The sequence below is a fragment of the Macrobrachium nipponense genome, chromosome 39 (genome assembly GCF_015104395.2).
Source record: "Macrobrachium nipponense isolate FS-2020 chromosome 39, ASM1510439v2, whole genome shotgun sequence".
Taxonomy (NCBI): domain Eukaryota; kingdom Metazoa; phylum Arthropoda; class Malacostraca; order Decapoda; family Palaemonidae; genus Macrobrachium; species Macrobrachium nipponense.
This window is the reverse complement of record NC_061099.1, coordinates 30,845,322-30,857,734: the sequence shown is the minus strand read 5'-3', so window position 1 is coordinate 30,857,734 and position 12,413 is coordinate 30,845,322. Positions and strand designations below refer to the sequence as shown.

Genomic DNA, 12,413 nt, shown 5'->3' with positions numbered 1-12,413 from the left:
CTTTTCCGGATTCGTAATATACCGAGTTGTGATCCTCCATAAGAGGAGATGAAAAAGGAGCAAAGTAGCGGGAGGGGGAGGGGGGGGGGGGGGGGGGGGATTCTGCTGCCTTTGACAGTGAAATATGACGGCATCATTCAAAATTATGAGAGAGAGAGAGAGAGAGAGAGAGAGAGAGAGAGAGAGAGAGAGAGAGAGAGATATATTTTCACCGAGGAATTTAATGAACTGTACAAAAATGCACCTTTACTTTGTAAACTACGAAAATATTCTTTTTAGGAAACGAGAGAGAGAGAGAGAGAGAGAGAGAGAGAGAGAGAGAGAGAGCCATTTTGTGACGACACACAAAATAGCAACGGAAGTTGATAAGAGCAGGAAACTAAATTAACACGACAGATTCAGATTATCCTAATTTGAATAAGGAACGAAGTGCAAAATATCGCAGAAAAAAAAAATACGAGTAACAAATAAATCGTATTTTGAACATCGGTTACACAGCAACCATATTTTAATCTGCAAACCACACACAGCACCAAATGACACAAATTTGGTCTCCCAAATTACGTAACTTTACCAGTGGTATGAATCGCAAACTGGATAAACTTGATAGTTAAAATGCCGCATGGCCAGTTTTTAACCTTTCAACTATCGACTCACGAGACAGCCGACTTCGTAAACTGAAAATATCGATGATCATATATTTTCCATCAGCGCAATTACTTCTCACTGGCCATATCATCCATCTATAATCGATTAATTTCGTATAGGATGATCCTGGATGAATGATATTTTTAGATAATTTCTAAAATGTAACAAACTATCGCGTGTTACGTAAACATGACTCGGCGACTAAACAGGCAATATTAACTGAGTGATTTTAACCAAGACGGCGTATTTCTCGAGTTAAAGTTTAAGCAAGAATGAATGAGAATGCACATTGTGCATACAGTCTTGACACATGTGTCAGAGCAATTATTATTCAAGTCACTGATGATTACTGTTATCCACTTCCTTCTTACGTGTAAACACACTCTATAACTCACCCACTACTGTGACTACAAGCTACTGCAAAGTAGCCTGCAACAAAGACCATAAACAAACCAAACGGTAATAATACCCCGTTTGGGGTGGTACCGTCATTGCACCAATCATGATACTACACTGAAGAAGAAGACATTACTAAAGGGTTGTCGAAGCCTCCCTTCGGTCTCTAGAAGCATAAAGTTTTTAGTTTCTTCTTTCTTTCAACCTTGCTGCCCAACCTCTCAAGCTATATATTATATAACATTGCATGCAATGAGTGGATTTCCACACAGATTCATCTTAGATACTTGTACTTCATCTCCTTTATTTGGTAGATCTAGGTAATAACTCCCGCGTCGGGTATTTCTTTGGAAATTACAGTTTCCTCAAGTATTCGGGTTGCTTATTATGGTTTTACCGTTATTTTCTTGGGTCAATTGTAATTAACCTTCAGGGGTTAGTCCTAAACACGGCGAAATACATTTTGACGCACCCAATCCCTAATGTTTTCTGGATCTCTCTTCAATGACTAGAGCACTGGATGGCCAAAAGTGTCCCCAGTGCTTGCTGCTTGGCTTCTCAGCTTGAGACCCATAAAATCTAAATAAAGGTAATTCTACAGAATAGTTCCGCAAGGACTGCAAGGAACGTAACCGCGGATACGACATCCACTAGGGATTGGGGCGTCCAATGTATTTTGCCGTGTTTAGTACTGGCCCCTGGGGGTTAATTACAGTCGTCCAAATATATATTACTTAAAATTCTTGCTCAGGAGGTAAAACTGCATAGAAAACCGCAACTGCCATAGTCTAAGCCGCCGCGGAATAGTACTGTTAGGCGTCTTTTTTTTTTTAAAAAACCTTAAAAAAAAAAAAAAAAAAAAAAAAAAAAAAAAAAAAAAAAAAAAAAAAAAAAAGACCACCCAAAAAAAAACACCACACCACCACCAAAAAAAAAAAAAAAAAAAAAAAAAAAAAAAAAAAAAAAAAAAAAATCACAAAGACTTACACATAGGCGTAGCTGAGCATCCATGCCCGTCGCAGTCCGAGTTGGACCTCATGACGCAGGTGGAGTTGACGGGGCAGGTGAGTTCCTGGCACGGGTCGTCGCAGTCGCAGGTGGGGCAGCCATCTTCGCTGACCTGATACCCGTACTCGCAGATGGTGGAGCAGAGAACCTCGTCCGCACACGCCTTCCGGGACTGAGCGACGACTGTGGGCGTGGAGGAGATGGAGAGAGAAGCTTGAGGTTAAGAGAGTCTCCTAAGGTTTCTGGTTTTTGCGTCTAGTTCTGAATTCAAAAGTTGTCGTTTGCATCAGTTTCTGAAGTCAAAATTTACTTTCACGTCAAGCTCTGAATCCAAAATTTACTTTTACGTCAATTTCTGAATTCAAAATTTACTTAAGTCAATTTCTGATGTCAAAATTTACTTTTACGTCAGGTTCTGAAGTCGGAAGTTGACGTTTGCATCAGTTTCTGAAGTAAAAATGAACTCTTACATCAGTTTCTGAAGTCAAAATTTACTTTTACGTCAATTTCTGAAGTCAAAATCTACTTTTACGTCAGTTTCTGAATTCAAAATTGACTTTTACTTCAAGTTCTGAAGTCAAAATTTACTTACGTCAATATCTGAAGTCAAAATTTACTTACGTCAATATCTGAAGTCAAAATTTACTTACGTCAATATCTGAAGTCAAAATTTACTTACGTCAATATCTGAAGTCAAAATTTACTTTTACGTCAATTTCTGAATGCAGAAGTTTACGATTTGCTTTGCAATAGTTTCGTTCATATTAATTACAAGTCTGTGAAATATTGTTTTAATAAGAGGGAATTGTGATTTCTAAGCAAGAAACTGAGGTGGTAGAAGGCTAACTTAAAATCAGCCAAGTTTTCCCTAAATGCATGGCAGGAAACAACGTTGGCATTGAAACGTATAATTAAAATCACTCCAATTTCTCGGATAACAACATCTGGGAGGATATTAATTAAGAACTGAAAATAAACTACGGGAAAACGATGATCATCTTAGACACAATTCTGGAATTGGAAAGTAATGCAGGATGGAGAACAATCAGGGAAATAAAAATTCCTGAGCCATGGCACGTGAACATAAAATAAAAGCAATAACAAAACGTAAACTCGCGCCCATAAACAATCACGTATCGCCAACGGTCAGCTGAGAAACTTCTCCCCAGTTCAAACAACATAGAAAACGGGACGTTAAAGCTCATGTGAATAAAACAGCCTTCGGCCGGAGGTGGCCCCCCTCGAGAAATTAACATACAAATGGCTCATAATAAATTCTCGAATGGCGCCCCCCCGCCCCTGCCCCCCCCCCCAAAAAAAATTACCCTCGGAGACCAATAGGAAGAACTCGCCCCTGGCAGGGAATTGAACTGATGTTCTTGCATGCCAGTTTACCAGTTAGACTCGCGAGAGAAATGCGCGCCCCGGTTTTCTTTTTCTTTTTTAAAAGCAGGAGCCATGAAATTACCTAATGAACGCCGCCATCTCCCCAACCAAGTGAACGCAACCGAAAGATGGACGCGTTCGCCCTCGTTCGGAATCACGACTGGAAAACGACCATAAACGCAACTTTTTCAATTACATTCTTTTGCCCCACACCGCGCGAATGAGGAGAGAAAAGGGTGCTATTATTCTCTCATTTATATATATATATATATATATATATATATATATATATATATATATATATATATATATATATATATATGATAATCATATCTATATATATATATATATATATATATATATATATATATATATATTATATATAGATAGATATAAATTATATCATATATATATATATATATATATATATATATATATATATATATATATATATATATATATATATATATGTATATATATATATATATATATATATATATATATATATATATAAAAATATATATATATATATATATATATATATATATATATATATATATATATATATATATACACACACACACAAACACATTCCACCCTTCTTCTGCTCCTTCTCTGCTTTTAGCAGAATTGCTTTTCCGGGAAGGCGTCTCCTTAGTGCAAAAGGTTTTAATCTTTCCCAGAGAGGAGAGACACGTCGTAGGCATTGCCTGGCCATAGCTTTCTTCCTTCCCGTTTGCTTGCTTAGTTCGCCCAGTGCTTTCAGAAGGCAGATCTTCAAATCAGGTCCAAAGTTTCTCCATGAAACATTGTAGTAGGTCAAAACGAAGCGTACTTGTATACGTAAAATGCACAGGGGACATTCATACACATACAGAAAGAATGCGACAATGAAATTGACACTAATTCATCTATGAATTTTTCATTTCACATACAGAAAGTGATAATGAAAGTAGCGTACTTATTCGTCTATTAATATTTCATATACATATATAGAAAGTGATAACGAAAGTAGCATACTTATTCATCTATGACTTTTTTATATCACATACAGAAAGTGATAATGAAAGTAGCGTACTTATTCATCTATGTATTTTTATATACACATATAGAAAGTGATAACGAAACGAAAATAGCATACTTATTCATCTAACAATTTTTTGCTATGTAACACAGAAAGTGATAATGAAAGTAGCATACTTATTCATCTATGATTTTTTATATGCACATACAGAAAGTGATAACGAAAGTAGCAAAATTTTTCATCTATGAATTTTTGATAAACACATACACAGAGAAAGTGACAATGAAATTTGAACCACCCAGAAATTAGAGCATACTGAAACTGTACTTTAGGAGAACTGTAACGATTCTGTTTTTCACTCCGTTATACATAAATATTTTTTTTTATTTTGTCTTCAGCTAATTCTCTTTTCAATCGTCTGTCTGTCTCCTCACGGAGCCAGTGACAAAGCTAGGATCGATAAGTTTTAATTTAAGTTTTTCCCGTCTAAAGTTGGGGTAGTGTCCATTACATGATTATGGAACCGTGGTGTAACGAAGGGGACGTGGAGAGAGAGAGAGAGAGAGAGAGAGAGAGAGAGAGAGAGAGAGAGAGAGAGAGAGAGAGAGAGAGAGAGAGACTTAATAGCAGTGATATTTTCCATTTTAAGTTCTTGTCCTCTTATAAAATTACCGTTTGTGGGAAAAACACACTACATCACAGACTATTGATACATCGGTTACATAGTATGCTTAATAGTTACATCGCCTTATTAGAGAGGATATGAATAATTTCTTAAAATGAACGCGCGCTCTCTCTCTCTCCTCTCTCTCTCTCTCTCTCTGTATAAGTCGATTCTTTAGCACGAATGGCTAATCTCTCTCTCTCTCTCTCTCTCTCTCTCTCTCTCCCTCTCTCGAATTTCCCAATGTACAAATAAATTCTTTAGCACGAATGGCTCTTCTCTCTCTCTCTCTCTCTCTCTCTCTCTCTGATGTGCGTGGGATGTTCAGATGGTCTAACCAGCAGCAACTTTTAACTTTTTGTGATGAGCTTGAGAGCTTTAAATGAAGGGTTGACGAATTAGCCGGGGGGGAGACCATAATGGATGATGATTTATACAAGTGATTTTTATGGCATCCGCCAGGAAGAAAGACGAGGCGAGGGTGGCACTTCATGCAGTCAAATCACTGACGGAGAGAGAGAGAGAGAGAGAGAGAGAGAGAGAGAGAGAGAGAGGTTAGCCATTCATGTTTATTCGCTGGGAAATCTGATCGAGAGAGAGAGAGAGAGAGAGAGAGAGAGAGAGAGAGAGAGATATTAGCTATACCTGCTAAAGAACTGAATTATACATTGGGAAATCTGTGTGTGAGAGAGAGAGAGAGAGAGAGAGAGAGAGAGAGAGAGAGAGAGAGAGATCAGCTATTCATATTTATACGCTGGGAAATCTGAGAGAGAGAAAGAGAGATATATATTAGCCATATCTGCTAAAGAACTGGATTATGCATTGGGAAATCTGAGAGAGAGAGAGAGAGAGAGAGAGAGAGAGAGAGAGATTAGCCATACCTACTAAACAACTAGATTATACATTGAGAGAGAGAATAGCTATTCCTGTTCAAGACTGGGCTAATTAAATGGGGAAATCTGTGAAAGAGAGAGAGAGAGAGAGAGGAGAAGAGAGAGAGAGAGAGAGAGAGAGAGAGTGAGGATGATGATGATACAGAATTTTCCTCTTTCTTCTCTTTATTTCGGGGGAAAAATTTCCTTAACGAGAAAAGTTCCTCAACAACGCATGACACTAATTTGTTGCGGAGCGAAATTAATCTTTTGAGCTTTCATGCTTAACGCAACTTCGCAAGTTATTATTATAACGTTTCAGACCTTGGCTAGGTGTAGGTGTATGCGTGTATGTATCTGTGTGTGTGTAAAAATAACATACTATATATATATATATATATATATATTATATATATATTATATATATACTATAAATACCTCTTAATGCCACGTGAAAATTGTGTGGTAGAAAAAATGACAAGACAGAGAGAGAGAGAGAGAGAGAGAGAGAGAGAGAGAGAGAGAGAGAGAGAGCCTTGTTTTGTGTATTGATGTATATATACTTGACAAATGGACCCACTCCTCCCTAAATTTCAGGGTTGGGTCGACTTGACTTTGTGACGGGTCGAGCCATCTTCCAATTGTCTTCTATCACTAAATAAAAGGAGTCATGATCTTCTCTCTCTCTCTCTCTTCTCTCTCTCTCTCTCTCTCTCTCTCTCTGTCTCTCTCTCTCTCTCTCTCTTCCTTTCGAGGGGATACTTTCTACCACTCAAGAATTGGTCTTGAAATCACGTCGGAATTTTTGTCCCCTCAGACCCCCCCTTCCCCACTTGGCAAAAAAGGGGAAGACAGAGTGGAACGGTTCAGACCTTGCGTTAAAGCGGACACAGATCCTCTCCTACATTCTCGCCCCTCCCCCCTCCCCCCTCCCCCCAACCTCCCCCACCCCCCTTTGTAAAAGTGTCTTCTCTTTGGCCAGCGCCGACCTGTTTGGAAATCTTCATGACGCTCTCCCACTGCTATACAAAGCTGCGTCCTATCATTGTTAGCGTTGGTTTTTATTTTACTTCTCTCTCTCTCCTCTCTCTCTCTCTCTCTCTTTCTTGCCATGTTTTTTTTTGAAAGGACATGGGCAAGGGGAGAGAGAGAGATGATCCGAGAGAGAGAGAATGGAGATTGAGAGAGAGGAGAGAGAGAGAGAGAGCATATTATTTTATACACATTTTTTTTATTTTTCAAGAAGGCCATAGACAAGGAGAGAGAGAGAGAGAGAGAGAGAGAGAGAGAGAGAGAGAGAGAGAGAGAGAGAGAGATCTTGACTTTATAACCATGCTTTTTTTGAGGAAGGCTGTAGGCAAGGAGAGAGAGAGAGAGAGAGAGAGAGAGAGAGAGAGAGAGAGAGAGAGAGAGAGAGAGATTGTTGTTATTCTCCTGCGCTATCACATTTTCTCTCACGTTCCAGATTTTCTTGTTTCCACACGTCTCTGCTGGTCCCTTTCTTTGTTACAAGGGTACAGGGAGTCGCTGAACTGAAACGAACCAGAGAGAGAGAGAGAGAGAGAGAGACTCTCAACGCCCACCTACAGTAGAACTGGATTAGCACTTCGGTTATACTGAATTCTTTTCAATTCGGTTGCTATCGGTTCCAAGCAATAGGGAGGAATTAACTCATTGTTCATTTCTTACTTTAAGGTAAAGACTGCTCCACAATTTTATGGATGTCTTGCAGCAGGTGAGTTGCTTGAGACTGGTTGTGATTATATAGACTTTTAATTATACGTTTAACTTAAAACTAATTCATTTGCAAACTTCGGCATGTATTTACGTACGTCAGTCCACTCACACAAGTGCTGTATGAAAGCACTGTGTAAAAAACTTCCTAATTGTGCCTGAAGAATCAATAAAATACACGTTTCATTAAATTATTATACACATATACACACACACACATATATATATGTAGAATCTACTGGTCGTTTTACCAGATGCATGTGGAATTGTAATAGCTAAAATACTCTCTTAACTTCTCGAATTCATTGCTCTTTTTTGGGTACGCTTGTCACTACAAAGCCTTGAGCTCCATATACATACATACATACATACATAAATAGACATACATACATACATACATACACATACGCACACATACATACACATATATTTGTGCGTAATGGGACACAGCACAAATAAACACACAATACATTTTTACGAAAAAGAAATGAAACAAGCATACATAGTATCTTCGCCAATTCAATGATACTCTGTGGCATAAAGTATCCGTTATTAACCGTCATATATTCAACCCATTAACGGTATGGGGAGCAGATGGTGGTGGTGGAGGAGGAGGAGGAGGAGGAGGAAGGGGCCGCCTAATCAATAATTGATCAGAGGCCAATGGTTTCTGATTAGTGACTTAATTGCTCATCGAGCGATGCCCGGCCCGGAGATTTTGGGTATTTATCAAAATCCCCATTACCTCTCGACTTCTCTAATTTGCTCAGTACCTCCTCGTTAGCGCAGTCACATCATTTTCTTTTTTAGCTTTAATAGGACATAATTGACGTATGAATACCACAGTATATTACCTCTTCACTGTGTTTGTGGTTTCTGTTAGAGTCGCTGCTTTTGAAACCGATTTCTCTTTGTTAAATCTTTAGTTTCTGTCAGTTCTCGAATTTCAGTATGAATTATATTTGAATGTCGGGGGTTGTGGGGGGGGGTGCGGGGGGGTTTCATGCGACGAAAAAGCGCAAATGTTTTTCTGAAGACTCTCTCTCTCTCTCTCTCTTCTCGTCTCTCTCTCTCTCTCTCTCTCTCTCTCTCTCTCTCTCTGATATCCATATCTATTCATCTATCTAACTATATATATATATAATATATATATATTATTATATATATAATATCTATATATATATATATATATATATTTATATATATATATAATCATATACATATATACACTCACACACACACATATATATATATTTATTTATATACACATGCATATATACCCGTATATACATGTGCACAGACATATATATATATATATATATATATATATATATATATATATATATATATATATATATATATATATATACACATATATATACACGAATACATAATCTAATTAAAGTATTTTACTAAAAATCGCATCTCCCCCACCCCAGTAAAAAAAAAAGCAGCTACTAAGACAATATCAAGGCCTCAATATTTTACTGAAAATCACAAAAAATAAATAAATAAAAACATCAACAAACTATGAGTCCCTGTTAAAACATGAGACATCCCCTCGAACATGCGAACGCATCTTAAACTTTGGCACTAAATCAGAAACCTCCAGAACATTCTGAAACGGAAAGGGAGACGTAACTAAAGACTACTGCAGCAGCAGCCCTGCCTGAAAAATGTCTTACGTTTTCGTACAGTTTTTAACAAGTTTCCCAGGCCAATCTATCGCGCCGGTCCTGGGAGAAATATACACGCACTTGCTTGCAAAGCAAGGTGAGAGGGCAGGGCATTCAATCAAGCAATGACAGAATATGTTACGGGCGAAGAACGAAATATATATCTATTCAAAAAGGTTATGGGTAAAGAACGAAATATATCTATTTCCAGAAATGTTATTAGAGGAATAGAACGAAATATATCTACTCAGAAAGGTTATCAGAGGAAAAGAACGAAATATATCTATTCAGAAATGTTATTATAGGAAAAGAACGAAATATATCTACTCAGAAATGTTAATAAAGGAAAAGTACGAAATATATTTATTCAGAAAGGTTATTAGAGGAAAAGACCGAAATATATCTGTTCAGAAATGTTATTAAAATAAAATAACGAACTATATCTATTCAGAAATGTTATTAAAATAAAATAACGAAATATATCTGTTCAGAAATGTTATTAGAGGGAAAAACAAAATATATCTACTCAAAAAGGTTATCAGAGGAAAATGCCGAAATATATCTATTCAGAAATGTTATTAGAGGAAAAGAAAGAAATATATCAATTCAAAAATGTTATTAGAGGAAAAGAACGAAATATATTTATTCAGAAATGTTATTATAGGAAAAGAACGAAATATATCTCATCAGAAAGGTTATTAGAGGACAAGAACGAAATATATCTATTCCCAGAAATGTTTACAAACAAAATAAATAAATAAATAGAAAACGCAAAGCTCTGACAGTAGCAAAGGCGAATTGCCGCTGCCGATGATAAAACCTTCCCCCCACCCCCCCCCCCCAAACCCCCAACCCCCCCACCCCCCCGGCTCCCACAAGAGACGAAGCAGCAGCAGTGGCAACGAACGAGGCCTCCTCCCCTTACAGGGCAACTTTCGCTAAGCAGATTCGGAGAGAAAACACATAAAAAGTTGTTGACGTCAAACTCACTATCGGGAAGGGAATAATTCCTCTTTCCATTTTATCCTCTTTTCCCCTTTTTTTTTTTTTTTTTTTTTTTTTTTTTTTTTTTTTTTTTTCCCTTCATTTCATTTTGCAGGTCTCTCTCTCTCTCTACCTTCGCCCTCGATCCCTCCCCGCTCTGCAACAACGTCTTTCTCTCAAATACAAAATTGTTTTTTCCTTAAAAAAAAAAAAAAAAAAAAAAATCTTCATCCTTGAAGGTAAAATCTTATGAATATCTTATGGATGGTTTCACCACCCGTGGGATGGGGATTACCTCGTCGAGGTCATCCTGTTTTAATGGTATAAATTTTGACAGTGCAATGAACACACACGTCTAGATCTCTCTCTCTCTCTCTCTCTCTCTCTCTCTCTCTCTCTCTCTCTCTCTCTCTCTCTCTCTCTCTCTCTCTCTCAAGCTACGACTCACAACAGTCGTCTGACCACTCAGAGGTACACTGGATTTTAAACAACGCGACCATCTATGATTGGCTATGAAAACTACGAGGCCAGAGAGAGAGAGAGAGAGAGAGAGAGAGAGAGAGAGAGATCAAACACACAAGACGAAAGAAAAAAACAGGAACATTCGTGAAACTAATGAATATAAAATGAGAGAGAGAGAGAGAGAGAGAGAGAGAGAGAGAGAGAGAGAGAGAGAGAGATGTCAAACACGCAAGACGAAAGAAAATGGGAATAACACAAAACTAATGAAAATAAAATGAAAACAAGCGAGAGAGAGAGAGAGAGAGAGAGGGGAGAGGAGAGAGAGAGAGGGGGAGGGAGAGAGAGGGGGGCAGAGAGGGGGAGCACGTAAATCTAGGATTTAAGCAAAAACTAAAAGGGGGGGGGTCATGGATAAAAACGGGTAAAAACGCAAGAAAAAAGGAACGCATGGGAGAGAGAGAGATACATAAAAGCATAGAGATATCAAACACGCAAGACGAAAGAAAACGGGAATAACGTGAAACTAATAAAAAAATTGAGAACACGCGAAAGAGAGAGAAAGAGTGAGAGAGAAAAGGACAAACTGCTGACACTCACCCTTGTCAGCCTTGCTACAGTCGACCTCGTGGGCTGCCCCGAGCGTCCTCGACAATTTATTGCCCTCGGGGTCAACACACCAGCAGATGAGGCCATTCCTGGAGCACTGACGAGCCGTGTAGAGGCCGTCCTCCTCTCGGCACTGGGGAACGTATCCTTTTCCCTCCCGTTCGGTGACGATCAGCAGCTCGGCGATCATTCTCTGTTGCAGGCAGGCTGAGAAAGAAGGGAAAGGGTCGGGGTTATGGAACGCGTCATAAGTCTTGTTTCCTTGCCAGTAGAAACACAAGGTTAATGATGATATAAATGGCACACGATTTCTGACTAAAAAGAAAAAATAATTATTTGTTCCGGTAGAAAATCATTAGATTTCTGACTAAAATGAAAAAAATTTGTTCCGGTAGAAACTCATTAGATTTCTGACTAAAAAGAAAAAAATGTTTTATTTGTTCAGGTGAAAATCATTAGATTTCTGACTAAAAAGAAAAAAAGATTATTTGTTCCGGTAGAAAATCATTAGATTTCTGACTAAAAAAAAAAAAATGTTTTATTTGTTCAGGTAGAAAATTATTAAATTTCTGACTAAAAAGAAAAAGAAAATCATTAGATTTCTGACTAAAAAGGAAAAAAAAAGTTTGATTTGTTCCGGTAGAAAATCATTAAAATATTGTCAAAATAATTCTTAAGTGATTTCAGAGTAAAAATAAATGTTTTATTCTGTTGAGGTAGCAAATGATTCAGTAAGTCCAAATACTGCTTTTGGAAAACTTTAAGGATAATTGAAGATTGAAATAAAAGGAATGATGAAATAATTGTAAAATGTGATGTCAACCTCATCACGTTCGCTCTCTCTCTCAGAAAAAAACTAATTTAATTTCAATGCACACTGGTTACCTTTCTAAAGAAACCAGCTTAATTTCACTGCACAATGGTTATATACAACTATTTATCTCTCCAATGCA

The 12,413-nt window shown here is 37.6% G+C and overlaps 1 protein-coding gene across 7 annotated transcripts in view; it reads right to left on the bottom strand.

Moving 5' to 3' along the window:
* Positions 1 to 12,413, bottom strand: part of LOC135210252 (balbiani ring protein 3-like) — a 524,789-nt gene that overhangs the window by 30,459 nt on the left and 481,917 nt on the right. For all 7 annotated transcript variants that reach the window (XM_064243101.1, XM_064243100.1, XM_064243103.1 and 4 more), the window contains 2 exons: positions 11,452 to 11,667; positions 2,032 to 2,235 (listed from right to left, as the gene is read on the bottom strand). In XM_064243101.1, the coding sequence (XP_064099171.1) occupies positions 2,032 to 2,235; positions 11,452 to 11,667 (420 nt within the window). The remainder of the gene's footprint in view (positions 1 to 2,031; positions 2,236 to 11,451; positions 11,668 to 12,413) is intronic.